General features: G+C 38.7%; 1 protein-coding gene across 2 annotated transcripts in view; it reads right to left on the bottom strand.

The window, feature by feature from the left end:
- The window catches only part of LOC129780282 (neural cell adhesion molecule 1-like), an 876,690-nt gene that overhangs the window by 90,251 nt on the left and 761,949 nt on the right, over positions 1-24,490 (bottom strand). For both annotated transcript variants that reach the window (XM_055788354.1, XM_055788355.1), the window contains 2 exons: positions 18,883-19,086; positions 6,881-7,026 (listed from right to left, as the gene is read on the bottom strand). In XM_055788354.1, the coding sequence (XP_055644329.1) occupies positions 6,881-7,026; positions 18,883-19,086 (350 nt within the window). The remainder of the gene's footprint in view (positions 1-6,880; positions 7,027-18,882; positions 19,087-24,490) is intronic.

Raw genomic sequence — 24,490 nt, 5'->3', positions numbered from 1 at the left:
ATCTGCAAGATGGAATAATCGTGCTGGTACGTAAAAAAGGAGGAGACAATAGACTGGAAGGACTGAGACCCATCACACTGCTGAACGTAGACTATAAAATATTCAGCAGAGTGATGAAATATCGTCTTGAACAGATGTTCTTTCTTCGCACCAAAAATGCAGCAATGGAAATCGCAATATTTTTGAAGCTACATGCACAATCAGGGATTACATTGCATTATCTAAACAAGAGGGTACAGGAGGAATTGCTATCGCATGTGATCTTTGCAGTGCTTTTGATAGAGTCAGCATTTCATATCTGTTGGAAACTATTCGTAGGATGGGATTCAATACTCTTTTTCTAAATTTATTGACCATTTTAACGGGTCTTGCGAAATCGCAAATAGTGATAAATGGCTGCACGAGTGAAAATTTTCCGGTTAAAAGATCTGTCAGACAAGGTGACCCACTAAGCATGCTCCTATTTGTTATATATCTTCAACCACTCCTGGACGCTTTGACGGAAATATGTTGCGGCCCAGAAGAATGTGTTATAGCATACGCAGACGATATCACAATCATTGTTCGTGCTTCAACAAAAATTCCTCGAATACTGGAGTGTTTTGAACGTTTTGCGATAGCAGCAGGAGCTAAATTAAATATGGCAAAAACGACAGCAATGGATATTGGTCCTCCGCTTCCAAATTGGACGGGACTCGTCAAGAAAGATGTTATAAAAGTACTAGGCGTAACGTTCAAAAATAACATAAAGGATACTATCTCCCGGAACTGGGAAACTGTCTACCGTAACGTAAACGGTTTACTATGGATGAATCGTCCACGTTTGGTTAATATTAGGCAAAAAATTATCCTTCTCAGTACTTATATATGTTCTAAATTGTGGTATTTGTCTTCAATCTTACCAATGCCGAACAAGTACATCGCGCAGTTTACAGAACAATTTGGATACTTTCTGTGGAATGGAGTTCCAGGGCAACGGATCAAGATGATAGACACTTTTCGTCCACGATCGCAAGGAGGTTTGGGTTTACATTCTCCGAATCTCAAGACTAAGAGTCTGTTAGTTAACAGGTATTTGAAATGTCTGAACGAGACGCCTTCTTTAGCCCGATATTTCCAAATGTCACAAATTCCAACTGATCTTGTACACATTAAGACTATTAAACAAATGATGAAAAATATACCCCGAAGCATAATAGATAACCAGCCATCAAACCTTATCTATAATCACATGTTAAAGCAGCTGCCTCCTGTTGGGATTACCACGAGACTTACACAGAATTGGAAAACGGTGTGGAAAAATATTAATAACAGAAACCTTACGTCTGATGAGAAGTCAATATATTTTCTGCTGGTTCATGGGAAGCTGCATCATAATGAGTTACTTTATCGACAAGAGAGAAGAGATAATCCGGATTGTCAACATTGTGGGCAAATAGAAACCATTAGACATAAATTTTCAGAATGCCGCATAGTTCACAATCTTTGGCAGACAACTATTACGAACATAAACACAACAGCTCAACAAAACAGTATTAACTTTGATAATTTGCACTACGCTAAAATTCATTGTAATAGAAGCATAAAAAGCATAATTTTGAAAACATTCATTCGATATATAATGTATAATTTAGAAGTTGTAGATAATGACAAAAATAGTGAATCTCTTAGAAATTATATGACAATGTATACATAAAACTATGAACAAAGCAATAAAGCATTTTAACAAGTAAAAAAAAACGCAAACCATGCCGGGATCCCCCACTGAAAGGGTGACGGACTTACCCCGACAGCACACATTTTTCAAGAAGACTATTTCTATTAACTTATTGCTTTAACTTACCTCAACTCGAATCCCAGTGATTGCTAACAATCCAGGGGACAAACTGTAGAGCAACGGAAAAGAATTTGAAACCGCGTTCAACAATAAAAGCTTAAACTTCACTGACGGAAAATTACATCCGGCTACATATCATCGGCACTCGCGTTTGTTTTGATTTATATTTTGACAATTGACGGATCACGGTGGGTTCGATGTGATTGAAAACGTCTAAAATAATAAATACCAGCATGTAGAGTATTCAAAAACGTTGTTAATCAGAGTTTTCTAGTAAAACTCAGGGGGTGCCGGTTTTATCCTCAGTGGCGGGCTTACCCTCCCTTCCCCTACCGATAAGTTTCTTCGTTTTTTCAAAAATTAATGCTTTTTTTCTGCAACAATGGTAACAAATTTAATATTCAAAGTATTGACTATCGCTAGTCACAACTTTTTCCCATCTTTCTGGCAATTCACGGATCCCTTTGCGGAAATAATCGGCCGGTTTGTCGGCTAACCACGAATCGATCCAATTTTTGACTTCATCAAAATCCGAGAAGTGCTGGTCAACCAGGCCATGTTGCATCGATCGAAAAAGGTAGTCATCAGACGGAGCAATGTCTGGAGAATACGGTGGGTGGGATAGGACCTACCATTTCAGCAAGACCAAGTATGTTTTGACTGGTTTCGTGACATGAAGCCGAGCATTGTCGTGCTGCAAAATAACTTTATCGTATCTTTGCTCGTATTGTGGCCGTTTTTCCTACAGTTCACGGTTCAAACGCATCAATTGTCGTCGGTAGAAGTCCCTCGTAATGGTTTCATTCGGTTTTAGCTGCTCATAGTACACCACACCCAGGTGGTCTCATCAAATAGACAGCATAACCTTCTGACCGATGAGGCGATCTGGCGTAGTGGCAACATCCATGCCTCTCACGCTAAAAGTCACGAGTTCAATTCTCACTCCCGACATTATTCCAAAAATGGAAGTAAAAGTGGCGAACCAGCCAAATGAGTTGAAAGTCACTATAATACAGATAAAAAAAAAACCTTCTGACCGTGAATATTCCGCGCGGCCGTCGATGTTGATGCATGACCGGGGTATTCATACGTTGCCCGACGTTTAGGATTGTCGTAATGGATCCACTTTTCATCGCCAGTAATGATTCGATGCAAAAACTTGTAAGGGGTTGTATATAGGACACGACCGCATATTTTCGACGTAGAACTACGCAATTATATTATGCAATTTACTTTTTTACCGAATATTATTTTAGAATGCATCGAAATTTTTGTAATAGATTATGTTCTTCGTTACAAATAAATTTGATGAACATCCTTTTACGTTTGATATGATGCCGATGACTACCAAAATATGTGAACGGAAGAATTGTCAAACGATCATTGTATTTTACATTTTCCTCTGAAAATATTGCACATCTCATCTTTACGTAGTTCTCAAACCGCGAAAGTTCATTCACCTCTAGTATCTGAAATGACGATTTTCCCAGGCTTCTCAGTTTAAAAGTATGTTTTATGGAAACATATTCCGATCTGCACAACGACAAGCGAGTACAAAAGTACTCAATGCCAAAAAAATACCCCCGACTTGCATGTATTTGCAAAGCTGTCTCCCAGGCATATTGATTTTGAAGTCCCCCAGGCAGTTTGGTTTTGATGTCTCTGTTAGGAACCCGCCGCATGGGTCGTCAATTTCGACCAATTAGAGGTGGGTATTTACATTAGGATAGGGCTTGAGATTTTTCAATTGTTCGATAGTTATTTTCATGACATATACTATTTTCTTCGATATAAAAATTTGTTAAGGAGTGCCGAAATCGATTGACGCAACATTTTCATTAATCCATCATGAAATGACTGAGCAATAAGCGTTTGGAATTGGACAACTTTCACGATGTGCTCGATATTCGATTTTCAATTTGTACTCCAATATGTTCCCGAAAGACGTAATTCTACGTCAAAAAAAAAAACACTTCTTTTATGCCGTTGGAGTAGTTGTTCGCACGTGAAAAAACGGCGTTCGACATCTCGTGGCTTCAATTCATACGGCACCCAATGTCCTATCTTTCGGACCATTGCCATTGCTTTAAAAAAATTGGATATGGTTTGCTGAGCTACTCCAAGTGTATCTGCAGAATCTTGATCGAGTAAAGCCTCCAATTCTTCATCTCAAACTTTTTTGGCAGTCCAAAACGTTCTTCGTCTTCCAAGTCAAAATTATCACTTTTTAACCGTACAAACTTCGTCTGACGCGTTCGCTCAGTTGGTGCATGGTCACCATAAACTTCCACCAAAATGCGATGACTTCCCGCAGTTTTTTTTCTTCTTATTGAAGTATTGAAATAACACTCCCCGCAAAATCACTCTCGTTGGTACGAAATTCGACATATTCGAAGTGGCAAAAAACTATTTTGCCTTTGCTTCAACTTTTTGACATATACGGAAAAAAACGCGCAATGACAGTAGTTTTCCAATGAATTTCCGGAAATTTGATTCACTGGAATAATAATCAAGTTACGCCATCTGTTGTGAAACCGAAGAAGCAGACCGGTGCACCTAATAAATATTTGATAGCAATGAGAAGGGCCGACAAATGAATGCTTTCACTGGGTGAGGAGCGTTAACGCTTCGGGAAGCAATTTGAGTAGATTGTCAAATTAATTCGAAGCATCAACATGTATTGTGCTCGCTGTCTAGAGCACTGAAACTGGAATACTGCACTTCTTGAACAAGCAGTTTTTCAGTATCTCTTAGCAAAATTACATTTCCAATGCAGAATGAAACATCTCAGCAGACGCAGAACGGTGACAGAAAATCTGAACGGAATATATGTGGTGGTTGCGGAGGCGAAACCAATACCATCGAAATAAAATTTCAACTTCAGTTTTTGAATGATCGATTGAAAAAATCACAAATCGGGCATGTACAACTTATCAGTCACCCAAGCAGCAAGGCCTTTCAAATAGTATTCCTCAAGGCCGGGTTGCTTAGTTTGGTATTTCAAATTGGTCTTTTTCAAGGCTAGAGACGAATGACTTGAGAAAACTTAAACTCTCGACAATTCGAAACAATATCATTACACCATTAAATCCACACAAACTCCTGAATTCACAGAATCTCTCTTCAGGCAAATATAAATATTAAATAGATTTTAAGAATTCATCGACAGTTTTTAAATAACTCTTAAGTCGAATGTTTTAGTGGCCCTGCCAAAGGCCGATGGGTTTGTGTTGTTTTGTACACGCAGCTGAAAATGATTGAATGATTGATTCGTTCATGTCCTCGCGAGAATAGTAAACGCGCTCAGAGCAATACCAGGGGGTCCTATGCGGCTATCTTTTTGTAGCAAGTATAGAAAAGACCAATTTGAAAAACTGAACTAAACACTTGGCTTTAAAAAAGGTTATTTGAACACGATAGAAAAATGTGTATTCTTCCAACTTTCCTTTCTCATTTATGGGCTAGGGAACCGTAATGTATAAATTACCGAAAAACTTTAAAGAATTTCCGATTCGATTGGAATGCAAACCATCAAAATTCATTCATAGTTAAAATAAATATTAACTACTTCATAGAAAATCGTGACCAGTTTTCTGGTTTGGTACCATTTCTGAAAGACGTAGTCTTATGTCATAAAATATCGATATTTTCATTCTAATTCACCCATGTCGACAGGATTAGTCCAAATGATCGGATTAAATGTCTTCAATAAATATTTAACCTACAAATACCACTCAACTAGACAGCTAACTAATGCATAGATGTGTAATGTGTTAAACTACGTTATTCTCATCTCATGTTTCTTAAATGATCTCTGAAGTTGTCGTGATTGTTACACATACAAAATGATAACGGGTCAGGTGGGCCAACCAAAAGAGCCTGGTGAGCCGCTGTTCCTGTGCCTGGTTGGGTATAGCTGTTCTAGAGGGTCGAGTGGAGTTGTTTACTCTTTTCACACTCTTGTTCACAGCGGACTATCTCGGAAGCGCTTTCATTCTCTGAGATTTTTCTGTTATCGATTGAGGATGGAGTGCTCCGCAAGTTTGAAGCAATTGCTTATTTTCGTGAATTAGTTTCACCGAATCAGCTCGTTGTTGAACGACCTTGTGAACCCCTCTTCCTCTTTTCCTACTATGGCAATCGATACCGAATGACTTCCGCGACCATCATCACGGGCTCCGGCTTTCGTAAGAGCATCAATTTCAAAACAGGCTAATTGGGCAGGATATTAAATAATGAAAACGGTTCCCAGAAGCATCCTGCTCGCTTGTTCGCCTGGTGCTACGGTGCGGCGATGGAAATGAACTCGTTTGGTAACTCAACCGGAGATGGCTTGGTGTGGCATTTCTTCGTCCGTGTCATCATCACCAACCGAAAACGGGGGGTAACGAGGGGTGACTAAACAGACATCAGACGGTGGTCCATGGTGATAGTATGGCACCTATTGAGCACACGGAAGGTGCCATGAAAGATGACGAGGTGATAATTTAATAAGACCATCAGACCGGTATTAATGTGACGGAAACAAATAACCTTGCTCCGGTGGGTCGGGCAAGGAAGTGGCAAACGGATGAAGTCTAGGGTTATCAGAAGATTGCTAGTAATGCTTATCCTATCGTGACGCGTTTGATATATTGTCCATTTCGCTGTGAAAACAGAGAGAAAAAAATCTTTGGATACCGGAAAAGATGCATAAGTTTATCACAAATTTCCCTTTTGTTTTCAGTAGACGGTTCTTCAAGCTACAGGAGCGTGAAACCTTTCACCCTTTCCCAGAAATCAATATCGGCTTCTATTGTCGGAGTTCTTGGGACGATGCAACCCATTCGAGGCCATGACGCAAAGACGTGCTGAAAATTGACGACACCATTTCCGTACATAAATTCAATTTCACCATTTAGATATACCCGTGGCTGCCGCAAATGGCTTACTCGGAAACACTACCCTCGGATGAGGAGTAGGCTGCAACTGCTGGTGCAGCAGCACCAGCCCGGAGCAGTGGCAAAACCTGTAATGTGGGAAGATTTGTGTGATGGCACTAACCTTTGCACGGCGTAATTGTCGCTTTCCTTTGTACCACGTTATAATCGCATTTGGCCTCGAACCAACGCTCTCGCAGGCGATTTCATATCGACGATCGGCAACTAATGGCGTCGGCGGGTTTATTATCTTCACACTCAATGGCCTCACTGCAATTGTAATGGGGAAAACGAATAGAAAGATGAAAACAATGGCTAGGTGTTCGTGTATGTGTTCGATGTATTTATAGAGCAGTAATGTGGGCGACGAAATTATTTCATACTGTCGTTCATAAGTGCCACTAATGGTGTGGACAAACATTCGTTTCAAAGTGGTTCAAAATATCTTGTTGTTGAACTCACAGGAAAGCGGTGGTTTCTAACTGTTCACGCAAATTTTACATTCTCAATTATAGAAAATTATGTAATTGGGTATTCGTTTCATCACATCGGGAATTTTCAGGTACAGGGTTTACTTTGGCAACACTTTTCAATATGTGCGTCATTTTGACAGCTGTCACTGCGTTTAGTTTGATAGTTGTGACAGCTGTCACTTGTTCTATTTTAGATAGCTATCCGTCAAACTGTGCTTACATATGGAATAAAGGGTTCCCGGAATAAATAACATGGGTATAAGACGGTCTGTGATATCGTGCGCGAGTATACGAGTTATGATTTTGCGCGCTAAATGTCCAAACCAAAATACCTATAATTAACCGGGCAAACGTAATGCACCAGCAAACGTATGCCGTCCGACGCTCGCTAAAGCTCGGTCAGACTTTGCTAAAGGATCGTATCTTATGTTTCAAACTAACCGGTCAATAAGTGGAACACAGGTTTGCGTGGGAAAGACCGTCGCTTCCTGCGTCAGGTCGGCGGACGACTTGGATCGCGTCATCTTGACGGCTTGGCCGATTCCTTATCCTCATTAAATACGGACTTCGTCTCCATTTCATTTGGCTTTGGAATAAATTAGAAATAGGAATTACGCTTTTTCTCTGTAAGGCTTTATACTCATGATGTTTTCCCCGCGCCACAATATTTCTAGTCTACTACATTTTTTCTGAGCGGTTGTTTCTGTTAGAACTGTTTTCTGCTACGATTTATTCCGAAGTAAAGAAATCCGTAATAATTGACCAATAGTTGACGCCATCACGCCATTAAATAGAGTTCAATTTATATATACAGCCGTTCCATGCCAAACCGATATTTTTTCATTAGGGTGACCATTTCTGGTTTAGGGTGGTCCAAAAATTACTTCTTTCACTTTTTTCCTAAAATGTTTTTTTTCATTTGTTACTCATATTGATGGGGTTCTGAGAAAATATGTAATCCGCCATTTTGTAAGGGGGTCAAATTTCTATTAATGTGGGACAGCGCTACAGACATGTTACCGTTTAAAAATATAGCGCACTTTGTCCCGAAACCACGTAAACTATGAAAAACAGATACAATCGATAATCACTAAAACAAAATCGTTATGGACTTGGAAGTTACTGAACCGATCGTCGTGAATATTTGTGTTTAGGGATTTTAAGAGCCGGGGAAGGTTCTTGTGATGGTTCGACGCTACTCCTCCCTTTGGAAGGGAGGTCTCCCATACAAATAAAACACAAATTTCTACATAAATCGAGAGCTAATCACGCAAATTTAGCATTAGCATTAGCATTGAGCAAGTCGTACAACATCGTAGCTGGTATGAATTCAGAACTGATACGTCAAAAGCTCGCCTCCATTCGTTACTGACGATTATTAATATCTCTCAGATAAAGGCGTGCTCCTTCCAACAATTGTCCTAGCCACGTCCTTGTAACTGCTCAGGAAAGGGTAGGAATGTTAGTTCAACATTTACTTAAGAGAGATGCAGAGAACTCTACGGCATCTCATAAATGCCACGGTAATTTAGGAATGTGTTAGTAGGGAAGGTAGACCACAGGATCATATAATTTTGAAGCTTAAACTTTTATGTTTTGAAATATGTTATGAACATATTTTTATCTAGATTAATGTGGATGTAGTTGACAAACATATCTGGAAGAAATAAAAAATCGGTCTATTTCTGTTTTTTTCAAACTATCCGTAGACTAACACAATTTTTTGCTAAACAACTCAATATCAAATTCAATCTACCTTATTAAACAGCTTTCATTTGATTCATGTAACGTTCTTGTAGGACCTTTCCATACAAAGATATTTTTGTTTTAATGAAAAGTTACCATTTCATATTTGATGATACGAAGGAGTTACGATACTCACACATATACTTACTTATTCTCACATATATACACACTTCAGTTGAATATAATATTCATATAATATTCAGTTGAAAATGCTGTTTATTTATATCCTTCCTGGAGTGCATTCAGCGTTTTGTGCGGATAGTTCCATCAGCAGAGATTTGAGCTTGTTGATGGCCATTCTCATCCGAAGATGACGACAGTATCAACATTCTTCTTGGTCTACGTGAATTGATTCTCTTCACTATTGCTCTCTGAGGATACAAACAATTTTTCTTCCGATACACCAAAAGTTAATTTTTAGCACATGTTCTGGCATCCCGATTTATTTCATTAATTGAGCTGAAAGATAACAAAATATGTTCTACTCCCCAATACATGTATATCATTTGTATAATATATATGCTAGAGCCAATATGAGGGAGCAAAATAGGAGACACGTTTAAATGAAAACATATGAAAGCTTTTCGTATAGTTTGCCAAATACACGACCCAGACAGAGAAAGATATTCTTCTTTATCGTCTCAGAAAACACCTTCCAATTTCATTTTATTATGAGGTGTAATATTATCACGCTCCTTTATAATAGCGCTGACAGCTATATGGATAGCGTGGTCGTGTAAAGTAGCTTTGCCTTGGTTCGATCCCCGTTGACGTCGTATGGACATTTTTTTTGCACAATCCCAAATGAAAAGAGAAAAGAAAACAGAAAGAGATGTCTGCTCGCATACATACAAACCATTTTTAAGCTTTTAAAATTGCTCATTATTTGCGCATTTGACTCTCATGCACAGGAAATGGCATCTTTTCTGCCGAAGATGAAATCTCGCGTAACTTTTGAAAAGGTCCAAGTAACATTTTCGTCAACTCGAGAAAAATGAAGTTGAAGACCCGAACATTATTCCGCGAATTGTCTTAAAAGGTATCGATCTTTATCACTACTTTTACCACTAGCAGTCAATAATAACTCTGAAAAACCAATCGTAATAGTTGTTCCGTGATTTGAGCTTAAATTTGAAGCCTCGGAGCGAAAAATGTTACATTGGACGTTTTGACTGCCCCTGTTTGCACATTGGACATATTACGTTTCACGATAAGAATTTGAAACTAACTACTGAAGAACAATCGAAACATCAGCATTTCATTCTAAAGACAGATTATTATTGTCATCACTCGTTGAATTGCACTGACATCGATAACAACACTTGAAAGAAACAAAAACTCAAAACGACCGAAGTACGACTTCGTGTTGTTTTGATTGCTTTGTTACTTCGGACGTTTCGAGCGTCGGAGGAAAGAGGCGTTTGAAGTAACAGCCGAGTGCTTAAAATCCGAATCTGTACATTGGATATTTTTTGCATCGGCGATTAAAAGATGAAGAAGATAGATACGTGAACGATTGTTTTTATAATGCATTCAATGATTGAAAACTAATAGCGTGTATTCATTAACTCGATTTGTTTACATTTGTTACATAGGACCTTCAAAAGTTACGCGAGAAATGTTTTCTGCCAACGTTAGTTTGGGTGTAGATCATCCATGTTTCAGTTACTGGTAAAATTTCAGAATTTAATTTCATAAACACCTTGATCGGAAAAGTCTTCTCTTGAATCTGTTACGTTTTTTAAAACTCTAGATATGTTCGGGCGTCATGGCATTTTTGGGTTAAGTTTTATAACTAGATAAAAATATATACAGGTCGGACTCGATTATATAATTATATATAAACTCGAGTTTGGAAAAAAATATTTTTTTTATATTTCAAATATGACTTATTTCAAGAAGAAATGTAACCTTTCAACGTTAAGGTGTAATTTGAGTGGCCATTACATGTATAGTGGGGTAAAAATCGTGATTTTTGAAGATTTTGATTGAATTTTCACCAAGAATTGTTTATATCGATATTGCAGCCAAATTAAGAAAGCTAGAAGTTTGGTGTCAAAGAACAAATTGTAGAACGGTTAAAAAGCTTCAATTAAATTGATAAAAACAATCTAGTTTAATATAACTTTTAGGATGAAATTAATAATAACACATTAAAAATAATTAACTTTTATGTTTTTCACTTCCAAAATGTTATTTAAATCGCCTTATTTAGATGTTCCACTACTATATCCTGTACTAAATTTTCTCATCTTTCAAATGAACACAACAAAATCGTCTTCTGTAGCGTACTTTGTAATGTAGAGTCAGTTTGAGGCAACAGAGTCCGAAACAAAAAAAAAGTTCTATAACTCTGTCATTGTTGAAATTCGAACATATGCGTAGAAGGTTTTTTTCATCAAATATGATCGTCTATCACCTTCTGAATGAATCCAGATAAATTTATTTTTTTCATGTGAGAAAGGTGTTTTCTGACTTTAAGGGGTTGAATCAAAACCCAAATTCCTCTTTAATATTCAAAAAATAAATTGCATCACAATATATTACAAAATTCTAAAAAATCACAATTTTTGTGGTTTAATAGCAGTAATTGTTTCGGAAATTTTGATTGGCTGACACCGTAGCGGCAGATTGTAGTTCTGGTTTCTAAGCAATTTTGGTATTAGAAACATTAAATTAACGACCGGTCATTTTGGTCATTTTCAATAAATGATAAAGATGACGAGTTTTGGTAGAAGTACTAGGAAATTAATAGCAAAAAAAATGTAAAGAGTCAGAAGACAATCAATCAATGAAGAATTTTGCGATTGGACCCACGAACGTATGCTTCGTAACAAAACGTGAATGTTTGGAAGTATTCATATCGAAAAATCAATTTTGAGCGGGACGTAGTTTGCCGGGTTGGCTAGTGACTCATAAACGTTGCTCGGTCTACCAGTGATTTTTTTGTCCTGCTCTATTTCTGATGTGTTGATTTTCTGTCCATCTGTATTCTAATGTTTCTAGGGTATATTCCCAAAATCATTCATATAAAATTACCTCACCTACTTAACATACTCGGTTTGTTGGGATACCATAAAGCGAATGCTCCGCAAATCGAGGACACGCATGGGAAACGGACTTTTGGACGGAATGATTACCGCCCGTCATTCTAGCGATAAGAGTTCTCGATCTTCCGCTTTGGCACAACACTAGACACTAGTAGGTATGAATGCGTCGCTTTTGGGAACGAAATCTTCAAAAGGTTTGTCGTAGTGAAGGATGAAAATGATTCCCTGTGTTGTTTTTTTATTTCCACACTGGGACCGGAGACTGGCTCCTCAGAGCACTTCAAACGGATTGCCCCAGCCCGTGTGAAGCAGATCTGGCTGGAGTCGACGAATATTGATTTCACTGCAATATCATCTGCTTTATTGTGTGTGTGTGTGTGTGTGTGTGCAAGCCTTCAGGTCGGAAAAGAAACCACTGTTGGGATGTTCGCCGAAATAAGGAACAATGATGAGGACACTTTGGTGTATTTTGCTTTGGAAATCGTGCGAAATAGATGAAGATAAAAAGAGAGAGATGAAAAACATCAAGCGGAATGATTGTTCGATGGAAATTTGCGGGGGGTGAAAAACGAAAAAGTTCCGCTGCGGAGCGGACAATTTTGTGAAAAGAATACTGTTCGATTCTGACTGTTGTTATAATTTGATACTGCCCGGGAAAAGCACATGCTGTTTCGAAATAATCCGCAATAGAAGGCATTTGGAATTGGTATGGTATGGAGCAGTAGTTTACAAATCAATAGAGATCTGGCAGCTGGTAATATTGTCGACTGCATTCGTCTCAATGACAGTAATGCATTAAGATAAATCGAATCGTAGATTGAAGACTAGGAAATGTTTTAATACTGATGAAAATTTTACGACTGCAATTTCATCTCGTTAAGATATAATCTTACGATTCTTGACAATCAAAAAGGTCTTGCTGCGAGAATCATAAAGCAGAGTTATGTCTTATCGTTATCTTGTTGTAGGATCTGGTTTTACTGTTTGGTATTAATCAAGAGATGCGTCATTGATGAAACCTTTGTGAACTTTTGGGACGGTCCTTTATCGAGGTTAGATATACTAGAGTCAGTACCGCAAATAAGGTAGAAAATTTTACATGCTGTTTTAAGGGCCCTTTAGTGCCACATTCTGTCGAAAATTAACCAACTGCTTGAGACATCGCAATTGATGATAGCTTGAAATGAGAGTAAGCTTTAATATCAATTTCTTAAAAGAGAAACCGAATATACCTCGAAATTAATGTCTGCCCTGAAGCTCCTTCGGTGACACCATCGTTATTCCGAATGGTGCCTGACTCCGTCTGACTTCGTCTTTTTCACATTATGTGATGCTATTCACCTTCGGAATTCAAACCTGACAGTACGTGAAAGCAATATATTTTTAGATTTTGTTATTTTCCACTTGATTCGGGTCCCCTTCTCCTCTTGTGGAGGGTGTAACACTTGAAGAAAATGAGATTTTAATGGAACGTCTCGTTTGTTGTTTCACAGTATTGTCTTGAGGCAGTTCAGGCTCACGATAGACTTTCAACCAAGCCAGTATCTGTGGAATGTCAAATTACGCCAAACCGCCTAATTGGGGAAGTAGGTCAATGTAGAATGAGAATTTGAAGAACTCCATGTGATGCTTCTTAGAAGTCTGGTAGTCGTGGAAGATGCTTGGGGCATACATTTTGGTATATACATTATCTCGAGGAAGACTACCTAAAGAAATACATTCCATATTTTTTCTAATGCAAGGCATGGTTGTTTCCTGACCTGTCTCAACTCAGCTCCGGGGAAACTTTGAATGAACATTCTCCGTGGATAATATGTGTAATTCCTTTTCAGTCGCTTCGATTTGAACAGTCTCAAAGAGAATAAATTCCTTTATGTTTCAGTTGGTTGGTATAATCTGGTACGGTTGGTACGCCTATCTGAAATCAGCACAGTAAAAACATTTCTAAACATTTCTCGTTAATCCGTTTTGTTCTGAAAAAGTTGCGCGGGATGGGAGCCGAGAGTAGAATTTTTTTATTTTGGACACCCACATTAAAAACCCGGCGTGGTCAGATACTAAAATCGCGAAATCACTGAAAGTGGCTCGGTTTTTTTGAAGTTGGATTTTGGACAGCTCCCAGACCTGAAATTCTATTAGGTAACTGCCAGAGGAGATGAGGTACCGTGGCGATGGGATCTATTACAATGAAATAGACCTCAATCCTCTCAACAGTCCCCAACTTCGCACGTTCGAAAAATATTGGGCAATTGTTATGCGGAAATTTAAGAAGGGTGCCGAAGTATTATAAATGAAACAAGCCTCATTCATTTTTGGTGCCATATTTGGAGTCATTAAATCTTAAATAACAAAATAGGAACAAACCGAAATGGAGATAAATTATTCTAATTTATTTTTCGAAACTGAAATCAAAACATAATATTTCAATGAGAAGTTCCCCAAGGAATCAGTTAGGTGAATCCTTCAGAATCCCTCGCTTCATATGTTATTCATTAGTATTCGAATTGAAGAAAGTTGACTCAGACACATTCATTGCAAACGATAGAAAAACATGAATAACCATTATTACCAGAAAAAATAGTTAGAACCAGTTCCAAAACTTTAGACATCCGGCCTTCAAAGTAAATTTTTCGAAGTGAAAAAGCTATAGAGGGTGGTGCCCGAGATACAACCGCATTGTTGACGTAGGACTACGAAAAGAAGTAACTCAATTCGTTTACTCGTTTGCTCTAGATTAAGCGGGAAATAGCTAGAACAGCTTCGAATACTTCAAAATCGTTTATGCAAATAAAGTAATATTTCAATTTAAATGTTACTCGGGTAACAATTCGTTAAGTTTTGGTAAAAATCCTCACATAACGAGGGCTTGAAAGGTTAAGGCTCTTCATCTTACACTATCTCACATCGGAAGACGTCTAAGTTTTGCCAAAGTTCACATGATCCGACAGTGGGACATGGTATGTTGTGGCAAAGAATATTTCCAAAAGAATACATTTTGCTGTATAGCATAACGAAAAGTTCTTCAATGTATATTTCAATTTCACTGACAAAAAAAAGTTCAATTTTGGTAGTCCTGATGGTTTCAACGGGTACTGGCGTGATTTACGGACGGAGGAACAGTATTTTTCAACCAGGAGTTTTGGTGGAGGCTCGTGCATGGTTTGTGCGGGATTCTGTGCAACCGGAAAGCTCAAGATAGCTTTCACATCATTCAAGAATTACACACATGTTCTGGAATCCTCTCTTCTACCGTTTTTGCGTGGATATTGTCACAAAAAATTCACATTCCAGCGAAACAATGCCGGCTTGCTCTCCAGCCTTGAATCCTGTTGAAAATCTTGAAAATCTTGATTCTTGTACGCAGAATCTACACTGAGGGAAAACGGTACACCAAGATTGAAGAGCTCAAGATCGTAATTTCAGAAATATGGAAAAATACCGAGAAATCCGTTCAGCAGCATTTGGTAAATAGTAATCCAACGCGAATTTTCCAGGTTATTAGTCGAAATGGCAAGATTGCCAATTGTTGACATGTAAATCAGCCGATCGTTTTGAATTTTTCATTGATAATACTTTTGAATTATGAAATAGTCTATAGAAACTGGACAGCTGAAATAGCACAATAAATAAACAAACAGCTCTTTTGAACGGAATTGACGTTAAATATACAGGGTTTTCCAACTTTAAATTCCGAAAGTAAATTGAAATAAAATACACTTAGAATTCGAATTTTGATGAAACTGTTATTTCAAATTAAAGTTTGGTTTATGCCATTATGTGTTAAATACAACATTATTCAAATGTCCACCTAGGGCTTCCTCGCACACCTTGATCCGGAACAGGTAATTTTCGATGACTTTCCGGCACATATGAGGCTGTATCTCGTTCATAACTTCACGAATGTTGTCTTTCAAATGTATTTATGAATGTATCTTGTTGAAATTCTTACTGTTTGTTTTGCAACGAAATAGAATCAGGGTGGTCTTATAGAAGTTGGACAGAGTGTACGTTGAGAGGGCAAAAGTTCCATTAGTGCCATCCAAGAAGATGAATTAAACATATCATCATCGTCTTTTAAAATTAAGTATCGAACTCAAGAACGAAAGTTAGTCAATTGGGTATAGCGATACTAGAATTTGTTTTTATTTTTGTTACTGAGTTGACCCAAATATGTGAAGCGTATTTAAAGGCCATGGCTTGGTATGAGAATTACATTTTTTATTCTTTGATTCCTTTCATTCCTTTCCACGAAATACACAGTAGAGCCTTCCTGCCCATTTGTCCTGGTTTGGCCACCGCTTGAGCTGCTCAACCACGCTTTGACCACCGTAGAAATCCAAATTCCTTTTAGCTGACACTTCGAAAATGGGAATTCAATCCAATTCAAAATGTTTTTGGTATTGATTGGCGTGACACCCAAACATCGAGCTTCTTATTGAGTCCAGCTTTGCGCAAACGATTTAAAACAGTTTTATCGTCGATCTTTAGCTTCTGGGCGATGCTACGATTACTAAAATGCCAGTCAACTTCGATTCCTGTAATTTTATCGACATTTTCGACGGCAGTTCTGTCTGTGCGAGGTGCATCTTTAACATCAAAATGGAATCGACGAAACCAAAATTGCACGTAATTAGCTGTTACAATTTCGACACCATAATCAACATGTACAATTTCGGCTTGCGTTTTCGCCATTATCAAAGAAAAACTGTAAAATGTATCAAATTTAGTCTTTGTTGACTTCTATTTCGAAAGGATCTTTTTTAATGTGGAATGTCACTTAGAAATGAAATTGTTTAATCAATACTATACGTGATATCGTTCACTACAGCCATAAAATAATGGAATTTTCCCAACCTAATATCAATAAAACCATCGTAGCCACCATCACAAATTGTTGTATCCAAGGGAAAAAAAGAAAACGAAGCAGTTCAATAAATACTGCATCTACATCGGCAAATCGTCAACTTACGATTTGCTGTCTAGCTGAACGGACGTGCCTACTCTGCAAAGTTATTTGGCTCAAAATGCCTTCTTAGAATATGCACAAAGCAAACTCAGTGCAAAACTTGCTAATAAGTCGCTGCCTTACAGTCCTTAGTGGATGTAACAGTTGAAAAGACCCTAAGATCTTCCGCACACATAATTCTACAACCTGGTAGAATGAGCAAGCACACATCATTGAAAAAATCAAAAATAATAACGGCTCCAAGTAGTTTCCTTCTGGAACACCTGGGCAATTCGTAAAGGTATAGCATTGCGATGATCCAAGCTTCACAGTGAGTGACTTGTTGACCATGTAGGAACTCAGCCATCCGGTGAAGTGCGAACAAGCACTTATGCGCTTCATCTTAGCTTGCAGCAGTTGATGATCTACACGGTCAAAATCAGCCTTCAAGTCAGTGTAAACTGTTTCGATTTGTGCACCGTTTTAATAGTCCTGACGCAATACGATAAAAAATCTATCGGTTTCGTGTTAATCGAACTTCCTTTGAAGAAGCTATGTTGATCAGCCGAGATGTACTATTTGACGACATTGAAGAGCATGCCACCAACTACAATTTTAAATAGCTTGAATCCAGCGCCTAGAAAAGTTAAGCTAAGGTAGTAACGTTACACTCATCAACTTTTTCATGGATAGGAAACAATACTGATATTTTCCATTTTTTCGGAAACATCACCTCTGTTAGTGACTTATCGATAATAGATTGCTGTACGATACGTTCGACACTTTTTTGCAACCAAACCGATAACTCAATTAACCCAATCATTAAGCTTAAATTTGCTTCATAAAACGTTCCAGTAAGACCATTGATTGAATGAAAAATTACTCTTCCACCTTTGATTATGAATACTATGATCGTACAGCAAATCATCAAAGCAAAAATATGCAACTGGAAGATTTAAAAAAAAAGCAAAAACTTATATCTTTAGAATGATGGTGCTCATTTGACTCGAAATTACAGTTACACAAATTTCACTCAAAAATATAAATTTCTCTAATTTTTTGTCGAATGTATTAACCTAGTCTCCGCATCGGGTATAAAATAAATTTCATTTACGATTTCATCCTTAGAGGTGAATGAACTGCAAAGTTTACCGAAGAACCGAGGAAGAAGAATTTTTCATTCTAGACTCGATACTGCTAGCGAGCAGACAACACATTAGCCGATATTGTACTGAACGACAATCCGCACTGAATCGTTAGCATAGAAAACAACAGTTTTCGATACGTCAGTTATGTAAAGGATTGGATTATCGCATCTTATTGGTTCGACTGTGTGTAGCATCCTTAAAGCCCGCAGGTTACATGTCGCCGAGAATTTCAATTTATAGTCATTCCACATCTTTTTTTGTATATTTAATTAAGAGTTTAACTCTGGTCGGAGGGTTAGTATCTGTTAAAAATACAAGCGGTTGAAAATACAAATATAAAAATACCTTCCAAAATTCTGGGGTCTCGAATTGGCTTGATGTTCAATATTTTTATAAGGAGTACTCCAATCCGAACCTTTGAAAACCCGACAACTTTTTTGGAGTTTAACTGATATTTGCTATCCCGTTGTCATATGTTAATTACGTGCAAATTATTTTTTTTTTCTCTATTATAGTGACTTTCAACACATTTCGGCTGGTTCGTCACTTTTACTTCTATTTTTGGAAGAATGTCGGGAGTGAGAATTGAACTCGTGATCTCTGCGTGAGAGATATGGATGTTACCACTACGCCAGATCACCTCCACGTGCAAAATATCATATGTAGGACTCCAGAAGAAAAGACCCCATAACATATGCTCTATGTTCAACTAATGAACCATCATCGATAAATTGAGTGGCATAACCATATCCCTCATCACTTACAGTGTAGATCCAGCACGTAACTGCTCTCTTTTGGTTCCGCCAGTTGGGTGTTGGTGGCCTGGCAGGTGAATATCGAGTTCAGATCGGAACGCTGAATCGCTGGCCACAGCAACCGATTTTCGATGACATCGCCCGAGTTGTGCTCGTACTGTTCGTCCACCAGGATGCTGTTAATGAGCCATTTGACCGCCGGCTGGGGACGACCTGCAAGATAGAAATGAAAGTCCGAAATTAGTCAACCGTTTCCGACACTTTTTAAACTTTTCGTCTGATTAAATATTGGCGCTGGTTGTAATTTGCGGCAGGCATACTTGGAGTACCATTCACGTTAAATCGTTTTATCGTTACTTGGGAGCAACATAAATCAACAATCGATCTGATCCACATTGTTCAACAGTGTTTGGTTCGATGAATTCATCTCGTTAATAATTTGAATGCAGATGATGATGATGATGATGATGATGATGATGATGATGTACAACATGTCAACATTGCCGATAGTCTGTTCAATGAAAGTAGTGTGAAGTAACAAGGAGAAAAGTTTTATAAAGTGAATATTCTGTGCTAGACTTTCATGACAATTACTGCCGTTCTACGCATAGTTATCCCATGTTACTTCTTGACGATTTTCAGTTTTTTTCATAAAACATTGTTTTTATGCATAATCTTACGGAAAAACACAAAAAACATATAATTTGTTCCCAGCTTTTAAAAAACAACATCCAGCTCAATTGTCCCATGATGATATTCTATTCATAACTGCCCCACGATGTATTTTTTGTAGATCCATATCGAATAAATTAGTTCGAGTACAAGAATTTCAGCAGTTTTTTCAGCAGGGCTAATGCACACATTTCTGGTTTGGAAGAACGAACTTATTCTCAAACAAATAGAAAAAAGGTTACAAAACACGTGTACACCTTGTTAGCGTATGCCTAATAACAATGAGATTCATATTCTGCGAAGGTGTTGCAGATCACTCATTTCTTCATAAAACGATGTTTCTATGCACAATCTTTCGAAAAAAAAAACACAAAAAAAATATTGTGTGTTCCCAGTATATCAAAAAACAACATCAAGTCCAATTGTTGATATTTGATATTCTAGGCATATCTGTCCCACCATGAATTTTTGAACCCGTAATCAAGCATGATTGATTCAGTGAGGGGATCTCATCACATTTCATTAAACAATAGTGTAGTGCTTATAAAAAACCCGCTATATTGCTAAATTGAAATGCTTAAAGCTTTTGGTAGAAAATATGCGAGAAAACTTTGATTGTGTTTTTCTCAGTTGCTGATTTTGGAACATGGGACAACTATGCGCAGAACGGCAGATTAGCATGTGGTACTGTATTTTCTGTGAATTTGTCAATTACAGCACAACACAGTTAAATGGTATAAAAAATCTCACAATGACTGACTTCCTCCAAAGTAGTTGTTGTCATAACATCAACAGTAACTCAAATATTCTGTTTTGTGTCAGTGATTATTGTTGAAAATAAAGTATTTTTGATGATTGCTGACTGCGCCAAGCACATACTTGGAACTTTAACATGCCCTACTGATTGTTGATTACATGCAAACATTCTCCGTCAGAGGTTTTACATCCACCATTAAATATCATTCTCGTTAGAGTCTGCGCCTTCCGCATTTTGGCACATGTGAATCATCCAAATTTTGTGTTTGTACTCTCGATGGTGTAAGAACACAGCGAATGCAACCCCCGGCACAAATGGAACAATCAAAGTGGAATGCTCTTTTTCGGTAATAAAGTTCATCATCTGATTAGGATCTCCCCGTTCCTACCCGAACTACCCGAGACCAGGTCCCGTCACCCCACACACTCACTCACACATACACCCAAATGAGCAGCATTCTCAGCTTATCCTGAACACGGGTAGAACTGTACGGATGCTGCGTGCCCGAGAGCAACCTTGGTATCGTTATCATAATTAACATCTACTCTTATTATCCTGGAGCTGGGTTGCGTTCTGATGCCGTTGCTTTTGTTTCGAATTCGGAACTGGAATCCGGGCTGCATCATGGCGTGTACTTGTAATGGAGCTGTGCAGCAGCAGCAGCAGCAACAAAACCGGTGCACTTGGTGCTTACATGGATAGACTTTTTATTTGCAGAAGGTTCGAGAGGGAGAACATAAGTCGCAAGTATTTTTTTCTGGTGCCGTGAAGTTGTTTGAGTGTATGATTGCAGCGTGGAACAAATTCTGGACGAATGTTTTTATGAAACAACTTTCCGGAATACCAGAAACTAAATGGGATCTATTTCGATCTATCTCGGGTATCAGTGGAGCAGTTTCCTTAATGATTTGTGAATAAAAGTCCTAATTGAATGAAATTTTGATGTATACTGCATTCTGTAGGTACTTCAAAAAAATGAAACCTTTGATTCCAAATATGCATATGGCGTCGCTATATTTTTGTGTAGTCGAGTGTTGCATTAATTCAGCGAGGAGTTTCCTATAAATCTTCTATTGAAGTATTCTTTTGTTCCCAGATAAATTACTTATCAAAATAAATATGAACAGAACATACCATAGTTCGTTAGTATAGAGATAAAAATACTGATACGAGGGTCATGACTTATATTCTTAGCCTTTCGCAACACTTAAAGTTTGAGTTGTCTTCAGATAGTTACGTTAGGAAATTTAACATTTTGACTATAAACATGTACAAAGGTTTTATTTTGACGTAGGACTACGTCTAATAGGACTATATGGGGAGTAAATTGAAAATCTAAACAAAGAACATATAGGAAAGAATGAAAGATTACGAACACTTGACTATTTCTTACTCATAACTTGACTATTTCTTAATAGATCGCAAAAACGTTTACTTCAATTGATTGGAAATTTTTCAAAAAAATCTAAACAAAGCATATTTTATTTATTGTGATTTTCTGCAGTTCAGTGAGCAGAAGATATGAATGCATATCTTACAATGCAGTCTTGAATAACCGAGCCGAAGCGTTGAGGTCGTATCCGCATGAATCAACAACTTATAGAGGCTTCAAACTTGAAAGTTCATTCGCCTCTAGTATCTGAAATGATGATTTTCCTAGACTCCTCTGTTTAGAAGTACGTGTTAGGGAAACATATTCCGTTCTGCACAAAGGCAAGCGAGTACAAAAGTAATCGCCGCTCGCATGTACTAGTAAGGCTGATTTCCCCAGGCTGCTTGGTTTTGAAGTCTGTGTTGGGGAAACCGTAAATCGATCCAATCAAAACGTAATATTGAGGGCGTCTAGATAACGCTTGCATTTTACAGTATTTCAGTTGTTTGTACCATGAAAAATAACACTTCATTAATTGTGATAGATGCGTAGAAATATTACCTATCTATCGATACAATCATTTTTTCGATCTATTAAGAAATGTTTCTCTTATAAACAATTTATATATTTCAGTTTTTTTTCTGTCAGACTTATCTCAGTACAGCTTGAAACGGTCATTTTCCAGGACAGATGCAAACAGGTACCGGTAGTTTGATACGTTGTCTTCCAGTAGAGCACATTGCAGCGCCAGTTGTCGATGAACAATACGGGCCACGTTGTTGTGGCGCTCGGTGTAGGCTGCGTTGGCCAAAACGGGACAGCCTCCCATAATATGCTCTATGTTTTCACCTGGTTGATGGCACATCCGGCAAATGTCATCAACGTCTTGATGCCAGACGTACCGCCTGCAGTTTCTCGTCGGCATTATCCTGTCCTGGATGGCTATCATGTCGGCTTGCACTGCCTTCTGCTTCCAAGCTGCAATCTTCTCCTCCACTGTCTGCAGATTGCAGTTGAGTTGGTACTCCGCTTGCGCTAAGTGCAGAGCGCTGAACCCTCTGTTAGCGGCGCAGACAGCCCGGTATAGCGCGTTTTGGTTGGCGCGTTCTGCGAAGTACTCGCGCAGTTGTCGTACCTGGGCAACACACAGTGCAGATATGTCGACTATTCCCCCTTCTTTGCGTGGTAGTGAAACTCTCTCCAGTGCCGATTGAGGATGGTGTATTCCGGCCTCTTTGAATGCTTTCCTCATCCTCCTCTCAAGGTCCTCTAGGTCAGTTTTGCTCCATTTGACTACACCAAAACTGAAGGTCAGCAGGGGAACCGCGAATGTGTTGATCGCGCGTACCTTGTTCCCCGCGTTGAGGAAAGTCCTCAGGACACAGTTCATTCGACTCAATAACTTGTCTCGCAGCTCCGTCTTGATATCGGAGTGGCGAATCCCGGTGAGATGCCGGAATCCAAGGTATTTGTAGGATTCGCCACGAACCATGTCTTGTATAAACTCGCCGTCATAGACCTCGTAGCCTCCGGATTCGGTAAGTTGTCCTTTCAGCAGATGGACACAGCGGCACTTGTCGAGGCCAAACTCCATGCAGATGTCCCTGCTTATTTCTTCGACAACCCGGATAGCTACACCTAGACGCTGACGTGAATCAGCGTAGACTTTGAGATCGTCCATGTAGAAGGTATGGGTCACTTCTTCGTTGGCGCCGTCCCCATACCTTATCTTATAGCCATGACCGTTCCTATTGAGCGTCCTACTGAGGGGGTTCAGTGCCAGACATAACCAAAGCGGGCTGAAAGAGTGGCCTTGGAATATCCCCCTCTTTATCTGCAGCGTTCTAGACTGCAACACATTTTCCCCATCACTAAGGTGCAGAGACGTGCTCCACTGCCTTATCGCATGCTGCAGGAACCTAACGACGACGGGATCAGTTTTGTAGAGCTTCAATACCCGGACGAGAAACGAGAGAGGTATAGAGTCATAAGCCTTCCTGTAATCGATATAGGCCATGCTTAGGTTCCAATGGTTATATACCGCCTGGCCGACTATGGCTGCGTCGAAGATGGCCTGGTCTTTGCAGCCATGCGTATTTTTCTGCATCCTTTCTGCTCTTCTTCGATGATGTGGTATTGCTCGCAGTGGGCAGAAACTTTCTCTCCAATCTCTCTCTCCAATTTCACCACAACTCTCCTCCTCCCGTCTTAACCACATTTGCCCTTCGCGATGTTGTACTGGGGTTTCCCAAATACCAGCCCAGAAGTTCGTCACATCGCTAATATCTGGCAAACCTTCGCGGTAGTCGGGCTTCTCGTCGCTAATGTGGTCGTAGAACGCCTTTTCGTTATCTCTGAACATCCGATTTTGTTGTTGGCGCTTTGCAGAGTCAGAGTAACGTTTAAGCCGTTTTGTTAGGACGGACAAATCAGACAATCCGAAACATATTAAAAAAAATTGAATTTCACCCAAAACTTAATATTTCTCACGAGCGCGTCATGCTCTGCAACCGAAAAATTCATATGAATCATCCAGCTCAAGGGTCCGTTATCTATAGTTAACTCGACGTGCGGAACAATAATTTGTTCACTTTTCTGCTTTACCGCCAGCTCTGCTAGCGTGAATGAAACGACAAACACATGTTCGAGCAAACGGTAACATGTTGATTGGATTTCCTATTTTCTTTTGGACGCATGAAATATACATGTTTAACTTTGGTTCGTCTGATCACGCCTAATGAGAGAAACTAGTTAAAAAAAATTGGTGGAATATATATGATATAACCGCAAGGTTGACTGGAACTACGAAACAATTT

The sequence above is a fragment of the Toxorhynchites rutilus genome, chromosome 3 (assembly GCF_029784135.1).
Source record: "Toxorhynchites rutilus septentrionalis strain SRP chromosome 3, ASM2978413v1, whole genome shotgun sequence".
NCBI classification, from domain to species: domain Eukaryota; kingdom Metazoa; phylum Arthropoda; class Insecta; order Diptera; family Culicidae; genus Toxorhynchites; species Toxorhynchites rutilus.
Note: the sequence above shows the minus strand (reverse complement) of the source record. Positions and strands in the feature narration are given on the sequence as shown.